The sequence below is a fragment of the Eublepharis macularius genome, chromosome 5 (genome assembly GCF_028583425.1).
Source record: "Eublepharis macularius isolate TG4126 chromosome 5, MPM_Emac_v1.0, whole genome shotgun sequence".
Taxonomy (NCBI): Eukaryota; Metazoa; Chordata; class Lepidosauria; order Squamata; family Eublepharidae; genus Eublepharis; species Eublepharis macularius.
In genome coordinates this window covers 145776940-145798266 of record NC_072794.1, presented here as the reverse complement: position 1 = coordinate 145798266, position 21327 = coordinate 145776940, and the positions used below count along the sequence as shown (strand labels likewise).

The following is a 21327-nucleotide window of genomic DNA, read 5'->3' as shown; positions in this document are numbered from 1 at the left end:
ATTAAGCATTGGGAGGAAATTGACAACAGCTCTCCTGGCTAACAGGGGTCAGAATTAGCCCATGGAGGTGAAACTGTTATTTTGAAGGGCTGTGGGCTTTATATCGATACATTCTTTTAGAGACCTCTTTTCCATCTTGTGTGTGTTCCGGTAGATCTCCTGGTGATGGTTAACTTTTTCTTCTCCTTTTATGGCTTAAAAATTAGGCAGTTTCAGCGACGAAAGTGGCCAGAAATGAAGAGACCTTCATCTTCCAAGTCGCTGTGAGTTTGGGAGTACATGCATGCAGCTGTTAGCCTTCCCTTCCTTTCTGTTTGCATGCAGTATACAAATTTAGGTTCCTCTATTCTCACTCTTAAAATACCTACCTCATAGGAAACCATGTGTGAGAAAGAGGGCTCTGCAGTTAATGGGTGTCGAATAGAGATGGGCAAGAACCAGGAAAATGGCGGTTTGTGGTTAGTCACTTCTGGGCACCGGTAAAGCAGCAGCAGCTGCAGCACTTTTCTGTTTGCATTTACAAACAGCAAGAAAAGTTTCAAACGTCCCACCCCACTGCTTTTTTCCACCCGATGGGAGGAGCAGGAGGGAACCCCCTCCTCCCCCTCCCATCAAGTGAAAAAAGCAGGGCGGTAAGTTTGAAAGCAACACTTTTCTTGCCCCTTGTAAGCAGCAAGGAAAGTGTTGCTTTCAAACGCTGGCTGCTTTTCAGCTGATGGGAGGGGGATCCCCCATCAGGTGAAAAAAACAGCGAGGTGTTTGAATGCAGCAACAGTTGCTGCGGAAGAAAAGTGTCGTGCTTTCAAATTCCGGCAGCTTTTTTTAGCTGATGGAGGATTCCCTTCCCATCTGCTGAAAAGTGGCTGGCATTTGAAAGCAACACTTTTCTTGCAGTTTACAAATGGCAAGAAAAGTGCTGCTTTGAGCTTCGGTAAATCTGAAGCGGGAAACCCGAGGGGGTGCACACCTCAAGTGACCAACCGAAAACTGAACCAAATGAACCATCCTAAAGTTCGTCACGGTTCATCAGAAACAGGCTTTGACGAACCGCCGGTTCACAAACCAGCTTGGTTTGTGACAAGTTTTGGTTCATATTTCAGTTCATGCCCATCTCTAGTGTCAATACTGTCTAGTTACAGTTAAATGAGGTCAAAGTCATTAATGAGTCTGAACCTTGCTCTGCATGAATCCAGTAAGTCCAATATTGTACCAAAGCCAGGGCTCTGACATGGATATAGGAATCTCCCTTCAGCTCCTTTGTCATTTACTGTACAATCTTTTCTGAAATGTGGGTTTATTTAAATGGCCCACCCCTATTGAAAGAAATCAGCGTCAAAGATGGCATTTTAAGTTTCTCTTAAAATGTCCACTATGTTAAGATGTGTGTTGAAGAAGTATTTTTGCTTAAGTGCTACAAGGTAAGAGAAACTCACATGCTTAAGTGTTCCAGATGTCTTTCCCCTGCATGGCCTTGCTGAATGCACGTTTCTTTCTTCATTGCCTGCTTGGCTGTAGGGAGAGGATGCTAACTGTCATGTGTTCTTGTTTTCATTGTTACAGAGGACAGCTCTGGGAAGGCTGGGAAGGCTAATCTCTTGCAAATGCTGGACCTCAATGAGGATATCAACTGGCCAGAACTTGAATCTTTGTACAGACTTAATGAAAGTGCGTATGATTTCGGATCGAATTATAACGTTAGCCTGGAGGACTGGATGAACTTTGATGCTAAGGTAGATAGGGTGTTTGCACTGTTATGCAATCTGAATAGATACAGTGACCTCTTGGGGACTGATGTAATTGAGGGTGCGTATCCATTCTTGGAGCCCACTGGTTTACCTGCTTTTGCTTTGGATTATACCTCACTTGCTTCACAGGCTATTTTGCTTCCACCAGTCACAACTAAATTGTTCCAAGAGGGAAGAAGAGAAACAAGGGTGACCTACTGACACACACAGAATGCCAAGAAACAAAACTCCATAGAGCACCATTATAGTGGAAGCCAATTACTCTTCTTCAATTTCACCTCCAACTGGCATTTGACAGACACAAAAATCAAGATAAGAAAGTGGATTTCCCCCTTGTGCTAGGCAAGTCATAGTTTAGAAAGTAGAAGAGCGAGCCACTGAAGGACCCAGGATCTCAAGATAATATTACTGAACGGATGCACAGACCATAGCGTTCTTCTGGTGTCTATTTTCATGGAAGCAGTTCACTTCACTGTTCACTCACCTACCTTGGGATAAAAATAAATTCTCACTCAAATAAACCAGCTTTCCAGCATGGTACTGTAAATATTTAGTGTCCTGTTTAAAAAAAAAGTTCAAAACAATTTTGTTACTGTTCGCATGCCCCAGTACCATTTCGGAAAATATCATCTTCATTGCATAATAAAATCCCAGAATTTATCCATTTTTAAAAGCACTGCAAAATTTAAAAAAAGCAGTTTGTGTATGTCTTGAAAATTTTAACAAAGTTGGATTTGTATTAAGTCTTTGTGGTTAAATTGTATGTTCAAAAACCAAAACTACTACTATAAAAGAAAGCACTTGTTTACTTTTATATTTGTGTGAGGTATTTTGTTTTTTTTTAAAGCGAAACCCTTTTAATTATCCTTAGGCCAGTAAGAACAATCCTAAACTTTTCAAAAAATGGATGTTTCATTTTCAGGCTTAACTATAGTTTTTGTTGAATACAAAAGAATAATCTATTTAATACATTATAATTCATTAGAGAGCTGCTGTAGCGTAGTGGTTAAGTGGTTGGGTTGCAAATCAGCCCCTCTGGTGGTTTGAATCCACTATTGCCATGAGCTCAGCAGGTGGCCTCAGGTAAGCTACTTTTCTCAGCCCCAGCTCTCCAGCTGGGGTTATCGTGGGGATATTAACAACACTTGACTTTGTTTACTGCTCTGAGTGGGCGTTCATCTGTCCAGAAGGGGACGTCGTTGTTAAAATCAGAACAAGAAAATGAGTCACAATTCAGTGGTCAGTTAGGTATCCTCAGTTCCATTTAAATCGAGCCTCTCACTGCCAGATTTTGTTTCCTATGATTCAGTTTCCAGGCCTGCACCTACTACTACTAGGATTTGTTTGTTTCTGGAGTCAACTATGTGCCGTTATTCTAGTCAAAGCCCATTCATTTAGACTGGAATAACTCTGCATAAGATTCTTTGAAAATTTGCTTGTCTAACAGCCAATCTGGATTGTGTATTCCAGATATAAGTTTCAATTTCAGGTTTCCTTTCTACTGTGGGCTTTCATCAAACACCACAGGACTTCATTCATACTGACAAGGTGGAGGTGGAGGAAGTGTGTGCTAAAGGGTTTATGTCAAAGGGATTTTTATTCTTAGGCAATCCTTGAACAGGGATTGATATTCCTGACTGGAGGGTTTCTGTGTGCTAGAGGATATGCCATGACTTGTCTTAGTTCCCAGCATGTTTAGAATCTGAAGATCAACTACCGACCAGATTTTAAGGGGCTGCTGTGTTAGGCAAGTATCACGTGATCTTTTTTTTTTTTTTTTTTAAACTTGCTACCTTTATCCACCTTAATGTACAATTTGTGCCAGATTAAATTCACCCATGCATAATTCTTACAGAACTGCAGCATGCAACGAAGTAAGAAATATGCATGCGTCAATTCAATATGGCACAATTATTGGGTCAGATGGATATGGATAACAAACTTTCCCTAATGACCACACATGTTTTCAGAGTTCTGACATAAGAAAATTGAGCAAGTGCCACTAAAGGCATTAATACCTATTTTATCTCCAGTAATCACCTAAGGAGGTGCAGACAGAAGATTAACATGATACCTGCAGCTGTATACCCCTTAAATGCAGCAGGGACATTCAACTGGTTTCTTTTTTGGTTTCACAGTTATTGACCAGTCCTCGTTTTAACTCAGTGTGGAAGGTGAAGATAACAGCCATTAACTGCTGTGGAGGAATAGATATGTGCTAGTGAAGAAGTTTCCCAAATTAATTAAAACAGGCTACAACTTCGGGAATCACCAAAACCCTTGTTAAGAGTTACTATATGTGCTCAGAACTGTTTATGTCACTTCACTTCTGAAAGAAGGAAAATTGATTTTCCATGTTGATTTCTTTAATATGTGAACACTTAATTAAGCCAAAGTTCCAGTTTCAAATAGAAACCTTTATTTACATTATTAACATCAAACAAACAAAAATCAAAAACAGACCATATAACCAAACTTTTTAATAGATCAACCCACAAAAGGCTTTTTTTCTGTGATGTAAAGATTATTACAAGCAATATTTAATGTAAACTAACTTTATAGTCAATTCTCAATACTGTATATGCCTTTCTCCTGAGATATTTAAAAATATTGCTCTCAGTTGAACTGTTTTATGTTTGCTGCACCACTGTCAACTGACAGTCTGCTATTACACCATGCGTGCTAATCTGTGCAACAAATAGCTTTCTTACAGCTGAAAAAATGCTTCTCATTTACCATTTTAAAAGCACAAATTAAAATAAGGTAGATAAGTGTATTTTTCAACAAAATTCTCTTTGATAATTTCTATAGAAGTGGTACTTTGGGATGAACTCTGTGTCTTGGCTCTACTCATGCAAGATTTCTGCTGATTCCTCCCTCTCACTGAAGACCCCTGCCCACCCCAAAAAATTCCTGCTCCCAAGGAGCAGGATTTCAAGCAGCACAGCTGACTGCAGCCAGAAAACGAAGGGGAAAGTTCAACTTCACAAGAGCCACAGTACTTATGGTACATAGAATCCAGCCCAGTGACCTCTACAGAACCAACACTAAACTAACTTCATTGTCCCATTCAACTATGTTTGCTGTTATTTAGGCTGACCACACCGTATATAATCCACACTCCAGTTACTAGAAATATTGCATTGCAATATAAATGAAGGTCTGTGTATTCAGACTTGATGCTAGATGTGATAATCTGAATTAGCACTGCCCAAAGCGCTGTTGGTTTCCACGCAAGGTCTGATTTAATTTTTATCAAGTTGAAATTAAATTCTTTGGATTCAGCAAGAAGTACAAACCTTAAAAATATAACATCCTAAAGAACAGATTAACTAGCGAACAGCAGGTACCACCTCACCTCATTTCAGAAATACAAACAATCACTCAAAATGAAAAAGGGCAAGCACTAATAGAATACAATGTAGGAAGTCACATTTAACCCAAGCCACCAGCATTCATCAGTATCATGAACCACCTGAGCATTCTGAAACATCTTTATATGCTCTCGGAGTCTGAATATGAGAATGTACTAGGGCTGGCATTATCAGGGGCTTCTGAGGGGGAAAGCTACTCTCACTTTACTGGTAGGACATTCAGTACAAACTAGAAAAATACACTTCAGGCACCTTGTATGCATGAAAATCTCCAATATACACATGGAGCACAAGACCTTTCTTGTTGACTTAGATGTTGGGACAGCTATCTTGCACTGTTTTCTTCCATTTAAGCTTTAAAAAATTATTTCATTAGTTAAGAATTCAAGGCATGTTATGACATTTAAAACGTCCATAAAACAAATAAACCAATATGTGAAAACAAACTGATTCACTTGGGGGGGGCGGGGCGGGAGGAACAGTCAGTAAGAAAGCTTTTGGGTGCATAAGGACTCACTCCATGTTCTCATCGGAACACACAGAGAATTCTGAATCAGAGCCTGGGTATTTGAAACATAACATTACTGGGAGTTAATACAGTAGCTAGATAGAATTCACACAGAACAGGCAGCATTTAAAAAACCTGGATCCAGGACTGTAGCAGCTTTCTGGGGATAACAGAACAATTTCTGCACAAGAGACTCTTTGTCATTAAGATAAATTCACAAAACTCTGATCTTCCACAAAATGAACCTAAACCTTCATTACAAACCAAATAATAAACTTGATAGTTCATTCAGGAGGAACTAACTTGAATATGCAGTAGAAATAGTTTTAAAAAAAAACCGCTTCAGACACTTTCTTTCCATAGAAAGATCCTGTGACAAATTGCTACAACTTGTGCTAAAACTGAATCCATCAATATAAGCTTGATTGTATGACATTAAATGATCAGAAAATTGAGATATTTTGTTCTAACCTCCAACTTTAAACATTGTTATGAATGAAACCGCCTGAAAATAAATGTATCTGTTACAAGTATAGTACTTAAATGTGGTAACACCTGCTTAATTTTGTTAAAGAATTTCGGAAATTTTTGTATCATGTGTCTTCTGATAAGAGAAGTTTAAAAACATACAAACATGTTCAGAACAATAAGGCTTAATTAAAAATTAACCAAATGCCCTAGAGCAGAGGCTCTCAAATTGGAAATACAAGTTGTATTAAAAAGTTCACAAATTATGACAGCTAAAAAAGCCATTTTGTCATCAAATTGCCCTCTAAGAAAAAGTAACAAAGTGCACTTTAAACAAATGATCTTTTAAAAAGCTATTCCATCAAATTGTAAATAAACTGTCAAAGATCAGGGCCACAGTCACCCAATGCTGAAACCATTTAAATAAAAAAAAAATCTTCTATTTGAACAAATTTGAACTGAGTTTACAGAAATTCTCTTTGTTACATATTTAGCTTCACAAACTCTCCAAAAATGAGTTAGTGATCTACAAAAGTCATATATATATGTGTGTGTGTGTGTGTGTGTGTGTGTGTATAGAGTACAACATCTTGAGATATTTACAACATTTATTCACAAAGTATTTTCTCTTCAGACTGCAATGCCTTGCCTTGAATTTTCTGAAGTTTAATGGCAAAAAGATGAACAATTATTGCTCAGATTTATACGCAAGAGGCATTTTGTGCAATTGTAATTTACACAGGGTTTGAAAGGGGGCATTGAACACACTTTTTATAGCCATCATTTTTTTATTTAAGATATTGCATTTACCCATTATGTTCAGCATTTTATAAAGTGCACACAGCTGCACATCAATATAGAAATATTTACCATGATTATATATTTAAATTTCTTTGTAACCCTTTGGCATCAAAGGGTAAGATACAGATCCTGTTCTCATTTTCACTGCCTCTTGCACAGCATCTCAACATCTACAGGTAAGAGTAACAGTAGCATAAATGTTCAGAGAGGTTTTGGAGTGGTGATTTTTTTCCCCTAGATCAAGGGCAGGAACTACATTCTGTCAGAGGCTCTTACCAGAGAACTCAAACAGTTTACAAGATTTCTTCAGGCACGTTGGTCTGCCTACAGTTAAGGGCTTTGGATAGCTATGGTAAACAGAACTGGTCATACACAAAGTCTACCCATCACTTTTACTCAAAAGCACTGCTAGAGGCAGAGTGCCAAAAACAGTATTCATTTGACCATTCTTTATACACCACATCCTATAGTAATAGACACTTTGCCTCTCCCCATTCATAACTTATAAAGTCACTTAAGAACATCTTCATATTAAGCTGGAAAATGTGGTATTTCCGTAAGGCCAGGACTTGTTGCCATGAAGTATGTGCACACTTTTCTGTTACACTAGCTCACCACAATCTGTGGCATCTGTCTGCTGGGAGACTGTAGTTGTAAGTGTCAGCAATATTTCTGCTGCAAAAAAAGAAAAAAATACACGACATTACTCTGCAATTCAGAAAAATGCAAGTTGAAAACTGAGGAGTAGAAGCATAAATATAGTGCACTAATACACACAGTACATCAGAGGGGGAAATGCACCTAATACTGAGTATAGGATTACCACCCCTACTATAAGTCCAGGATCCAAAAATGTTATGGGTTCCATGAGATCATCTGTTCGAACTGTGATCCTGGACAGTTGTTCCATTGCAAGATTCATCACTTGGTTGTAAAAAAAAAACGGTGAAAACGGAGAAGCTATCAGGCGATAGGGAACTGGAAGGCTGGAGTGGAAGGGGAATCATTACCTTTTTATCTCATCCATCCTCCAAGGAGCAAAAAAATGGAAGCAATATTATAATCATACAGGTAGGGAAGCTACAAGGTCTTGCAAAGGGGGGACTCATTTTCCCTGCCCTCCTCTGCACCCGGTACCTTTTTCCCATCCTCCTGGTGGTAGAGAGTGCCCTCAAGTCACTGCTGACTTAAGGTGACCCCTGGTGGGGTTTTCATGGCAAGAGACTGACAGAGGTGGTTTGCCATTGTTTGCCTCTACAACCCCAGCCTTTATTGGAGGTCTCCCATGCAAGACCAACCCTGCTTAGCTTCTGAGATCTGACAAGATCAGGTTTCATTTCTCTACTTCCTTCTTTCCACCTGCCATCCTTCCCTGTCTCCATAGTATTCAGCTTTATTTATTATTTAACTTTATACGCTGACTTTCTCCTGCATTTTATCCTCACACCAACCTTGTAAAATAGGTTATTCTGATAGCAAGTAACTGGCCCAAGGCTCCCCATTCATGGCAGAGTGGGATTTGAACCTGGGTGTCCTAGAGCCCAGTCTGACACTTGCACCACTACATCACACTCTTCTATGCAGTGGCTGCTTTCAAATGGTAGAGTGAGTAAGTGGTCACCACCAAGTGAGTTGCTATTGGGCCTGATCCCAATGAGTCCTCCCTGCAGGGCTGAGGAAAAGGCAGCAGGGGGTGGCTGGTGAGCCTCAAACATCCCCGGAAAGGGCCCCTTCCCCTCCCTCTGGTTTTTACTAACAGAAATAAAGCCTTGAAGACACATTGTTGTGGATACCTTGCAACCCCTACAACGGCCACTGAATCTCAGAGGGCATCTTTTTCTTAAAGCAAAAGGTGATGCTTCTGTCATTTAGGAGGCTTTTAATACCCAATGTATTTTTTCCTCCAAGATTTTACATTTTCCTGCAAACCTGAGGCTTATAACAGGTTTGTAGAAAGATGTGACTTGTCTGTTCATGGCCCCAGTCGCCACACTGAGAATGAAATATATTGACAAGTGGGAGGCCCACAAGGACTTCAGGGGGCATCTCATTTTCCCCGTTCTTCCACTATATCCTCTTTCCCCTCCCCCATAGCCCTTTCCTTGCTTCTTGCTCCCCACCCACCAGCCATACAACCATTATCTCCCCCCCCCGCCCCCGATCTTCAGCTTTCCCTCACCCTGGCACCCTCTATCCAGGAAATCTATGGTCCATTTCTGAGGTTCCCAGATCCTAGTCCACAACTCTAACCACGACACCACATTGACTTTCATGAGGTGGCTGCTGTTCAGCAAGCCCAACTACAACCAGAGGGAAAACCCCACCAAGGAACCTATCTGAGAAATGGCAGGTTTAGATGTTGGTGAAGAAATGTTGAAGATTTTGGAGCACTTGAGCACTTTATATTTAACAATACAGTCATATATGTTTTTGTAATTTATTGGCATTCCCCCTGCCTTGTACTGAAATGAACTAAGGCTTGAAGAGTTAGCAATACTTTTGTGGTTGCCTAGCAATGGCCACAGAGCACATTCATTTCAAAGTTGCAGTCACAGCTTCTATGATTTTGGGGAGTTTTAATTCCCCAATTTTTTTTAAGATTTCAGATTTTTCTGTAAACCTAGGGCTGTTTTAAGGTTTGTAAAAAGTTGTCTTGTCTGCCCATCGCTTCCATCTCCATACTTAAATATTCACAGACAGGGACATGTTGAGAATTAGATATACTGATGTGTTTTCTGAGTCAGGGCAATATTACAAAAATTGAAGTGTCTCTGGTTTCTCTTGAAGCATTGGCACTTTGAGTGGTTGAGCTGTTTTTAATTCTGATAAAACTTGCATCTAGAAACCATTCATTAGAGTCGTCTTACCTGGTCTGGCCCCATGGGTATTCCTGACATAGGCATAGCATTAATGTTCATTTGTCCCATGTGACCACTGCTGCCATTCACATGCATCATATTGTAGGTTGCAGGGTTCCCGGGATGACTGAACTGCTGCTGTGGAAAAGAACTAGAGGACACAAAATTAAACTTTCAAAAGGTATACAGTTACAGGCACAGTACAACACTGCTAATAGATACCAACATTCTTGTTAAAGGATCTGCCTCTTTTGGATCTAGCTGATCTTTGTATTTCAGCTGAGCACAGGAGGAATTACTGAACACTGTTTGGAATTATCAAGCTTCTTCCTGGCCTTCAGGATATAATTTTTGCATCAAACCAACAAAAAAGGGCTTTGGATATTCAATATACACATATGAAAGTAGGTGCCCCCCACAATCACAGATGGTGCTGTGGCAAGATATCCCACAACCATATATTTTGTTTGAAAACATGAATAATTGTTTCTCCGGAGCACCTGAAGCTCCAACTGGCTTTCCGAACTACCATTGTAAACAGTTACATGATCTAGATATGTATGCTAAAGACAGAACTCTTATGGTTTTAATTAAAAAATACAGACTGTTTTAAGAGAATGTGATCACCTTTTCTGTATCTTGCAATAATCACGTCAATCACTCTGCTTCTAGTGTCCCAATATATCCAAGGTGAGGCCTCTGTATCATACTTTTCCACACTAACCTCCCTTGAGTCCACCCTCCCAAGTCTGAAACAGCATCCCTAGAAGGATGGTCTTCAGAACATCTCTCTTAGAGGCCTCTCTATGGGCATCACACCTCAGATGTGGGGAAAGTTCAGTGCATGCTCAGATGTCCACTTGTCAAATGCTTGATCAGCTCATGCAAAAGGTATCATGTTTACTGTAATTTCATAGAGCAAAAAAGTGCAAATAGACCACAATTCCTTAGTTAAATGAGCACATTAAGAATTTTAATTTTCTACAGCAAATGGATTTTTAGTCATAATCTGCTTGGATTTGGAATCAAGACAAAATGTACAAGTGTAAGTCTGACTATCCTCAGGTTAGCAAGATGCCAGTCCAGTGACATGTTAAAGACAAAACAAGATCACCAGGGTACGTGCATTCAAGAGTCAAGCTCCTTCAACTCTCAGAAGCTTATAGACCCTGGAAATCTTGTTGGTCATTAAGGTGTTACTAGACTCAAATCTTGCTGCTGTACTGCAGACCAGCACTGCTACCCACCTGAAACTATCCTCAGGCCATACACTTAAACAGCACGTAATTCAGATCCTTAACCTCTGTGCTTTGGTTCATTTAAAACTGAGCCAGTGTGGCACCCATTATCAACCACTCCCATTCTCACCTGCTCCTGGCCATGTTTCCTGATGGCCAGCCTTTCATCTCAGGGGACTGATACATGGGTGTTGCCTGAGGATGCTGCATCATGGGATTTTGAGAGGGTCCGATTCTTTGAGCCATTATGGAATTTGGAGGGCTTGATACTCTGTTAAAAGATGGATCTGGCTGCTGGCTCATTCCTTACAAATCAAATGAGACAACAGATCTGGGGTTATTTTAAACAGTTATTGTACAAGCTACTTTTGCTTAAAAAGAAACTGACCCCTAGGAAAGCTGCTTTCACAAAAATGAAGTTCCAGAGATACCAGCCTAGTCCACCTCAGTCAATACTGCAAGAAGATAGCCTGACAAGATCTTGACCTTTCATATCAGCAGAACCCTCTTTATTTATTTAAGCCTCTTTTTAGCCTGCCTTCTTTCTTGAAAGGACTCAAGCAGCATTATTTCAAAATACATCTTAGACTAATAACAGTGCGTCAACTAACAATTAAAATATGCAAATACAACAATTAAAACAGATTTAAACAAGCAGAGATCAGTCAAGCTACTATATATGCAATAGTTATTAACAAAATATAGGAGAAAGGCAGTACACTTCTGAATGTCAAGCCTGGTGGCGGAGGCAGAATGCTGCTATGCTTGTAGATTTCCTTGAGTAAGTTTCTGGCCATTGTTGAAAACACCCTTGTCAACTATATAAACCCTTGTTCTGACCCAGCAAGAATTTCTGGATGTTCGCTTTTTGCTGAATAATGACTCTAACCCACAAGTAGTTTACTACTCTTTTGCTAACACAGGTTCTTGCTCTGCTTTGGCTTTCTTACAGCAGTGCTGTTTGGGGCGAAACCCATACAACATGGACCTCTATTTTAGGAGTGTGTGATCCAGGATTCGTGATCTGGCTTTATAGCCAGATTTATGCTGATCCAGCATAATCTGGGTATGCCAGTCCATGTAAGAGTATCCTGGACTGGATCTAGGGGGACCTGCTGGGCCAGATTATTCGGCTGCAGGCAGCCACAGCAGAGGTGAAGCAGCAGCAAGAGAGAGGCCAGTGGTGTGAAGTGGAGTCAAGCTCTCCTGCAGCAGAGAGGCTAGCAGGAGACAGGAGACAGATTCTCATCCCACTCCTCTACCTCCAAAGGAGCCCTTCAAGCCGCCACAAACTTCCTTTTAAACTCTACACCTCCAGCAACCTCCCCCCCCTTACTTTAGTTTGATTGGCATTCTCTGGTTTGCAACTGGGGTTCTCTGGCTTGACATTGGTTCCCTTGCATCACTTTGGTTCTTGAAGAGTGGCTGAGGGTAATCCAACCAACTCCCAATCCTAAACCAATTTAGTTATTATAGCTATGAAATACTAAAAAAAATATACGGTCTCGTAAATTGGACTTGAAGACCAAGTTGTATGAGGAAAGGTTGAAGGAGCTTGGTATGTTTAGCTTGGAGATAGATGACTGAGAGGTAATATGATAACCATCTTCAAGTACTTGAAGGGCTGTCATATAGAGGATGGCACAGAGTTGTTTTCTGCTGCCCCAGAAAGTCAGACCAGAACCAATAGGTTGTAATTAAATCAAAAGAATTTTCAGCTAAACATTAAGAACTTCCTGACAGAGCGGTCCCTCAGTGGAACAGGCTTCCTTGGAAGGTGGTGGGCTCTCCATCTTTGGAGGTTTTTAAGAGGAGGCTAGATAGCCATCTGACAGCAATGCTTATTTTGTGAATCTAGGCAGATCCTGAGAGGGAGGGCAGGTAGGGTCACATCAGCGCTTAGTTCTCGTGCCCCTTCTTACATGCCCAGGGTAAGGCCAATCACCATCTTGGGGTTAGGTAGCAATTTTCCCCAAGGCAGTTTGGCTAGGGATCCTGGCGGTGTTTTGCCATCTTCTGGGCATGGAGTAAGGATCACTGCAGTGGGGGAAGGGTATTTGTAAATTTCCTGGATTGTGCACAGGGTTGGACTAGATGACCCTAGAGATCCCTTCCACCCTTATGATTCTATGAAACTGGGGCAGATGTGAATCCTTCTAAATTGCATTACACATGTAAATAGCCTGAGGTTAGCTCTTTAGATCTTCCTAGTAGGAGAAGAGGAATGACTTGCTGGGATGTTTGGGAATGCCTACACCATCATTTGAATCAGAAACCAACAGCCGAAGTTCATCACCATCTTGGAGTTCTTTAAATATGAAGCAAATTTCAATTAATGGAGGAGGATTTGGGTTTCCTGATCTTAAGTTTACATCATCGGGTATATTTGTTAACATATACAAATTACTGGGATCGCTCCTCTCAACTGGATTAACCATCTTGGGCTCTCTTGGAGACTTCTTGTTTGGAGCCACTCTTTAAATGGAATGTATTAGAGTAAACTTGCGTTAAAATAGATCCAGTTCCTCCTCCAATTTCTGAAGTTAGAGAAGTACGATGCATAATCACAACAGTACCAATCTGGCCGTTTCTCACATTCCAAACTAACATTATGATCCAAGCCACTTTCAAGCAACTTTTGCTGAATGGCAGTATTTACAATTGCAACATTTATTGGCATTTAAATATGGCCCAGTAAGTTTGAGTGCCCTTACTGAATAAACAGAGAAAACAAAACCTACAATGTTCATTCATAAATAATTGATGTTGTTTAATAAGTATCATATGCAGAGGCTCAGAGATGAAAGGAACAGTGAGTCAGAGAATCCAATTCTACCAATGCAACAGGACTTAGCTTTAAGTTTTATACCTGTTGCTTCTATGGATCTCAAGCTGTGACTTAGTTAACAAAAAAAATATACATTTAGGGTATACTGGACACCGCAGTGCCTCTTTAGTAAAGGATTAAGTACATGGTCCAATTGATGGCACTGTAACTTACAAGCTGCATCTCTTAAGTATATGCTTTGGACACGTCCAGTTATTCAGTCTTTTTTGGAAAAAGGCATTACTCATATTAATTTTGCATTAGAACATTAATTTATTTTTGAGGATGTTTACTTACTATTAAATTATTTGTCCGTCTAATGGAACCTAACTAATGGTCAACATAAATGGACCGCCCATGCCCTTACAGTCGCTAAAAGACGTATACTACAGCATTGGAAAGACAAAAATCCACTTTCCCATAATTAATTGGATTGAGGTCCTTATAAACTTACCAGCATCTGAATGTATAACATATAGAAAAGAATGGTATATGGACTTATTTTTAGATATCTGGAGACCGTTTATAGAAGCCTATGTATAGATTTGCCACCATTGTTGAGGTTTTTGTTTATTTTTTTTGCTTTGCACAAATACATTTTTAAAAAATGCTTGGGAATGCCTTTGCCATCATTTGAATCAGAACCACACAGCCAAGATGAGGGAAAAACCACTGAGATATGAAATAAACTGACAGATGCACTCAGACAATTCAGTTTTATCTCATTTGCTACCTAATATGAGAACCTTTACATTGCCTGCTCTTCCCCTCTTGTCTCAAAATATCCTCCTCATATTTTTTTAATTGTTGTATTTTATCCTAATCCTTGATGTGAGTTACAAGATGTAGCTCAAAGGGATCCAAAAGGAATAGAAAAAACAACAACGAAGTGAAAAGGTGGAAAAAGTACCATAGTTGGTTGGGTATGAAAACTGCTGGGGTGGGACTGGAGCCATTGGAGGGCCTGCAACAGAACCATCCATGCTGCCTGAGGCAGTTACATTTGGAGGGGGGCTGAAGGCCTGAGGTTGTTGTTGCTGTTGCTGCTGAATCATCATCGCCATTCTCTGCTGTCTGATGTGGTGACTTATTAGCTCTCTGTTTCGCTGAGCCACCATCTGAGCATTAAGGAAGCCTTGCTGCAAGCAGTCAAACACATAAAAAGCCCATTGGAGAATACAGAGAAAGAACTATTTATGTCACAAAACCAACAATTCTTAAGCGTATCATGCTCAGAACTAGAAAAAGAGTGCATGTATTAAAAGGTTCAGTAGCAGATGAATATTTTTCTCTTTCAAAGAAATTCACTGAATTTGCAGTAAACCATATGTTTGTATTGTTCCACTAGCGCGCATCACGATCCACACACAATAATAAAACAGCATCAAGAAACTAGCAGGTTGCAATTCTACGTCTGTTGGAATACTCATAGGTCATACCATAAGCCACTGAGCCTTTTTCTGAAACAAAGTCCTGGATGATTTGGGACTGCCCATTTCATTAATTTACTGCATTTAAACCCCCACCTTTCTCCCCACAGGGGGAACCAAAACAGCTTATCATTCTCCCCCCCTGCATTTTATCCCCACAGCAACTCTGTGAGGTAGGTTAGGCTGAGATTATGTGACTGGAGCAGGGTCATCTTGCAAACTTCCATGGTAGAGCGGGTAGAATCCCCAGATTCTAGTCCAACACTCTAACTACTATACCACACTGGCTGGTTTGCAAGCAAGGTTTCAGGTCACCTACACAAACAGAAAGTAAGATATAGTACTATTGTAACACTTTTGCAAAAATTCGCGAAGATACTTATGGAAGGTGGTAGGGAGAAACAGACGACAATGTGGTAGACAGACAATTATTTTGGGAGCTTGGGATTGTATCTAAAGCACTGCTATGTAGCTACGATGGGGACGCTGACAAAAACTCACTTGTGACCCCATTTGGGGGGGCATAACAGGTCTCATCACTGATGGACTGCCTGGGTTGGGGTTCTCCATTTTCATATCCAGTGCTGGACGTGTCTGATTCAAAAACTTAAAAATGAGAAAATTGTATAACAGAAGTGGTTAAAATATAAACATTCCTAAAACTACAGAGTGTATAATATTAGATGCATTACTTGAACTGAAAATTTTAAAAGACAGGGTTAGATCCAGTAATCACTCAAAGAGGGTGCTGAAAGCTACCACTCTTCCTGGCTCTCCCCTGTGCCCTGTACCAACAGCCCTTTCTGACCCTGGTTAACTTTATTTCTGGGTCGAGGTGGAACGGTGCTGCTGATTTTACAAGATCTTTCGGCAGCGTTCAAGACGGTCCATTATGATCTTCTGACCCACCACCTCGCTGATGTGGGAATTCAAGGGACGGCATTACAGTGGCTTGTCTCCTTTCTCCACAGTCGGGGACAGAGGGTGGCACTAGGGGAGAAGTTGTCATCCTGCTATCCACTAGTGTGTGGTGTGCCGCAGGGGGCAATACTCTCCCCGCTATTGTTAAACATTTATAAGTGCCCCCTCGCCCAGCTGGTGCGAAGTTTCGGGCTTGAGTGTCATCAGTACGCAGATGACACCCAGTTATATCTGCTGACGGACGGACGGCTTGGATTGGCCCCAGATGTCTTGGAGCATGCTTTTGAAGCCGTGGCTGGATGGTTGAGGCAGAGTTGGCTGAAGTTGAACCTCTCGAAGACGAAGATCCTGTACTTGAGTTGCGGGAGCGTGGACTTGCACCCAGGCTTCCTACACTAGATGGTGCGGTGCTTATACTGACTCCGAGAGTTAGGAGCCTGGGGGTGATCCTGGATGCCTCCTTGAAAATGGAGGCCCAGGTCATGGGGGTTGCCAGGTTATCGTTCTTTCATCTCCGACAAACCAGACAGCTCGCCGCCTATCTTTCGACCCGCAACTTAACTACAGTGGTCCAGGCAATGGTCACTTCTAGGCTAGACTACTGTAACGCACTCTACGCAGGGCTTCCCTTGAACTTGATCCAGCGGTTACAACTGGTCCAAAATGCGGCGGCGCGTGTCATCACCAGAGTGCCTTTTAATGCACACATAACACCAGTATTGCGCCAGCTGCACTGGTTACCAGTGGAGTACCAGATCAGATTCAAGGTTTTGATATTAACATATAAAGCCCTATGTGGACTGGGACCAGCATATCTGCGGGACCGCCTCTCCCTATGAGAGCCCCAGAGGACGCTTCGATCCAGCAACAAACAGCTGGGAGGCCCACCTAGCATCGACCAGGGAGGCCCGCCTAGCATCGACCAGAGCCAGGGCATTTTTGGTCCTGGCTCCATCCTGGTGGAACGCTCTGTCTAAAGAGACCGGATTTGTTATCCTTCCGCCAGGCCTGCAAGACAGAGCTGTTCCACCAGGCATATGGTTGATACCGGTTGGGCCTCCCTGCCGGCTGACTAGAGAAAAACATTCCCCCCTACTAGAAGTATCTACCACCCAGCCTGTTAAATACTTTTGGAGATGGTTGGGTGGTGGTATTTGGAGAAGTCTGCTGTTGTATGTTTTAAATATGTGGTTTTATTGGTTTTAAAGCTATATGTATTTTAAATTACTATACTGATTGTAATCCGCCCTGAGCCTGCTGATGCGGGGAGGGCAGAATATAAATTGAATTAAATAAATAAAAAATAAATAAAAATATATGAAGTAGTGGGCTCAGGAGGCAGAGAACCAAGAATGGGGAAGACAAGCAAAAATTGCTCCCTGATTCTTGTTGGAGCAATGCTCAACTGACAGAAAGGAAATCAGTTAATTTCACTCCCTTCTGCCTCCACACTGCAGTGTCTCAAACTGCATGGCTGTTACTCCACATGGGTCTTGCTTTGGACCCTAGGTAATTAATTTCCCCGGGGCTGGAGATAGGAGAAGAGAAAGTCAGGAACATAGGCAATCATAACATGGTCCTTGCATTGAATTCAACCCACCCATCCAACCTACTGTGCATACAAAATGGACATCATTCAGGAAAAGGTCAGGTGAAAGGAGGTAACAATGTGCTTCAATTTAGGTGATACAGTTCACTAGCTTGCTCTTTGGGTTACCTGCTGCCCTTGAAGCCTCTGTTGCAGCTGCATGCGGAGTTGCTTTGGCGTGTTAGTCCTGGGCCTCATCATGTTTGCTCTGGGATGCATACTTTGCAATGGGAAATTATTCTGTTGGTTCATTTGATTCATCACAGAGTTAAAGGACGGCTGCTGGCCCTGCATGGCAGTAAAACCTCCTGGCATTGCTGCACCCTGCCCCTGGTAGGGCTGACCATACAGGGGAGGCTTTTGATCCATCATCACTGTGGATTCTTGGCCATGAAATGATTCTTGCTTGGGTTCCAAAGCTTGTCCCTTTCAAATAAAGATGATGTGAATTGAAACATTGCTCTATAACAGCATATTAATAATATTAAGCAGATTTTTTTTACATTATTTGAGACTTTAGAGAGGCATTTAATGGTGTCATTTTGTAAGAAAAACTAAAGGGCATTGGTGAGCAGAGGTTAGGAACTATTACTGGCATCAATCTCAAGCACCAGCCATCCTTTGAATACTGACAAGATAACCCAGAAATCCAGTAAACATGTCAAGTTTATTTGGTGAAATCCCATGTGATGTATAACTATTGACTCCAAATGAACAGAGCCCTGAGTTTCTCAGGTTAGCCTGTTCAGAATTCCATTCCATTCTGTTAGCAATTGATAGTCAAGCTTTACTCTCTTAGAACCATTTAACTATCATCACAACATTATTTCATAGCCTTGATGGTAGAGAAGTGACATCCATGTGTCAAAACCACACTGCAACACCAGCGTAATTAAAAAGAATGCAAAGACTTTTAGAGTACTTAGACTGACATATTAGAAAATACCCCTTTCTCTCCATGCCCTTTTTTAAAGAGGGAGACAACAGTACTTTGCTTACAATGTCTGCATAACTTATCGAAAAGAGTCCAGTAGCGGACTTCCTGTTTGGGATCCATGGAGGTCTAACACAGCTCTGGGAGCAGAGCTGACCGGGCTGCCGTTTTTAGTGACCAGCGGGGGCAAACAAGCCCATGGTCCCCTGTTCTCAGGCAGAGAACAGGCTTTGAACGCTCAAGTACCTCAGGGCGCGTTGATCTCGGGCGAGGGGGGGTTCTGCACAATGGATTCTCCCCCGTCCCTTGAGGTCCCACCCTAAGACAGGTCGGCCTATATCTCTGCGGCAGTTCTGGGGCCAGTGACGGCTGGCATAAGATCTACATGCCCAAGCATCAACAGGAGGAAAGAAGGTGAAAGAGAACCTGAGTTTGAAGCAGTGATTACAACCCAGAAAGACGTTTGAAAAGGTAAAGATCACTATCTCTTGAAACGGGATGAATTACTTAAAGTAAAGAAGCATTAAAGGGGACTTTTAAACTGCAACAGTTTGATTAAAAGTAGAGGAAGACTCGGCAAGAAACAGATTAGTAAAAGGACTAAGCTAAAAGAAGTAATTAGAGAAATTGGAGGATTGTTGTTCATACCTGTGGTTGTGAGGAGATAATAGACTGTGAGAAAGCTTCTACCATCGCGAGAGCAGCTGTGAGGAGACGGGAAACAGGAAGTACGTAATTGTGATAGAGCTGCTGGAGAGAGACGGCCCTAAGGCAGACAGGAAGAGGGCAATCGCCATCTTTGAAGAGGGAAGGGCACGGACTTCAGCAGAAGAGGAAGTATGCCATATTGGATTACAAAAATATAGAAAAACCATAGAGAAAAGACGCCCGGCATTTTGGATTTTGTAAGTGCTTTTTTTTTCCTTTTGAAACCGGGACATTTGAATTAAATTAAATTAAAGGGACACTTAGCCAAGCGCCACGGAGTTAAGGAAACGAGCAGATTCGTGGGAGCGAGGCAAGTCAAGCCCCACGATGTCGAAAAAAGAGTGGCAGACGGCTATGGAAAATTTAGACAAAAGATTTTCGGAAATGTTAAAGGTCCAGCAGGAGCTGGTGAAAGAGATCAAAGAAGTTAAAGAGACAGTTAAAAGTGAATTGGCAGAAATGAAAAAGGGAATGGAAGCAACACAGCAAAAAGTTAACGTGGTGGAGAAGGCGGTGGAGAATCTCTCAGACACGCAACAGACAGATATGAGGACGATGAGGGGCAGAATGGCTATTGCGGAGAGCAAGTATATGGAAAAGCAGCTAAGGTTTCGCGGTTTGCCGGAGATGGAGGGAAAGACAGCTCAAGAGCAAGTTGCTGAAGTGTTAGCTGGATACCTGGGGAAGGAAGAAGAAGAAATCATGGCTATCCTAGATGTGGTGTATCGTATAAACTCAAGACTTGCGACCCAGAGGAAGTTACCAAGAGACGTGATTGTGCAATTTACAACCAGAAATATGAAAGAAATGATTGTGAGCAAGCAATTCCAAGACCCATTGGAGGTTGATGGCAAGACAGTGATTATTATGAAGGAGTTACCTAGATCGGTGTTGCTTGATCGGAAAAAATATAAAGCCTTAGTCCAAATTTTGAAGGACATGAAAATAAGGTATAGATGGGAATTACCGGAAGGACTGGCATTTGAGTTTGGAGGAGTGAAAAAGCGCATCAGATCTGAATCTGAAATGGAAAAGTTTATGAGGGACAATGAAAAGGACTTACCAGCAACAAGGCTATGAATATGGAATGTAAGGTTATATCTTGGAATGTAAATGGACTTAATTCACCCAATAAGAGATAAAGTACTTTTCACTGGCTATTAAAACAGAAATGTGACATTGTTTGTTTACAAGAGACTCATATTGTTTGTTTACAAGAGACTCATATTAGAAAACAGGATGTAAAATACCTAAAACTGAGCAAATTGGGCACTCATTTTGCAGCGGCCACAAAAAAGAAAAAAAGGGGAGTGGTCTTGTATATTAGAGAGGAGCTGCAGCCAAAGTTAGTGTTTAAGGACCCAGAAGCCAGATTTTTAGCGGTGGAATGTACATGGAATTTAAAGAAAGTGCTGGTGATTGGAATCTATGCACCTAATGGAGCAAAAGAAAGCTTCTTTGAGGATTTGAGGAAGCAATTAGATGAACTTTCTTACGACCAGATAATTCTTGCAGGAGACTTCAATGGAGTTACAAATTTGGAGCAGGACAAGAAATCAGCAACTGCACAAAAGAAAAGAGGACTACTACCAAAAACTTTTTTTGCATTAATGCAGCAGGAAACTTTGGAAGATGTATGGAGAATACAGAATCCCAAGGGCAGACAATTCACATTTTTCTCCGCAAGACACTCTACTTTATCACGAATCGACATGATCTCGGCCTCAAAGGACTTAGTGTTATGGACTAAAGAGGTGGAAATAATGCCTATGGTAGGCTCAGATCACAATCCAATTATGTGGAAGTTTGGGAAAAGAACTAAGAGGAAAGGATGGAGAATAAATGAGGACTTGTTGCAAGAGGGAGAAAACTTGGAGATGTTGAGAAGGGAAACTAAGTTCTTCATACAATACAACATGAATCGAGA

General features: G+C 41.3%; 2 protein-coding genes across 2 annotated transcripts in view; one reads left to right on the top strand and one right to left on the bottom strand.

The window, feature by feature from the left end:
* SULF2 (sulfatase 2) overlaps positions 1-2559 on the top strand; it is a 137599-nt gene extending 135040 nt beyond the window's left edge. Inside the window, exons 20-21 of the mRNA XM_054979690.1 lie at positions 207-263; positions 1561-2559. Of these exons, the coding sequence (XP_054835665.1) occupies positions 207-263; positions 1561-1591 (88 nt within the window). The 3' untranslated portion in view covers positions 1592-2559. The remainder of the gene's footprint in view (positions 1-206; positions 264-1560) is intronic.
* Positions 2560-4141: 1582 nt separating this feature from the next.
* The window catches only part of NCOA3 (nuclear receptor coactivator 3), a 51747-nt gene continuing 34561 nt past the window's right edge, over positions 4142-21327 (bottom strand). Inside the window, exons 16-21 of the mRNA XM_054979528.1 lie at positions 17888-18184; positions 15751-15855; positions 14730-14958; positions 11123-11297; positions 9764-9905; positions 4142-7571 (exon numbers count right to left, since the gene is read on the bottom strand). Of these exons, the coding sequence (XP_054835503.1) occupies positions 7557-7571; positions 9764-9905; positions 11123-11297; positions 14730-14958; positions 15751-15855; positions 17888-18184 (963 nt within the window). The 3' untranslated portion in view covers positions 4142-7556. The remainder of the gene's footprint in view (positions 7572-9763; positions 9906-11122; positions 11298-14729; positions 14959-15750; positions 15856-17887; positions 18185-21327) is intronic.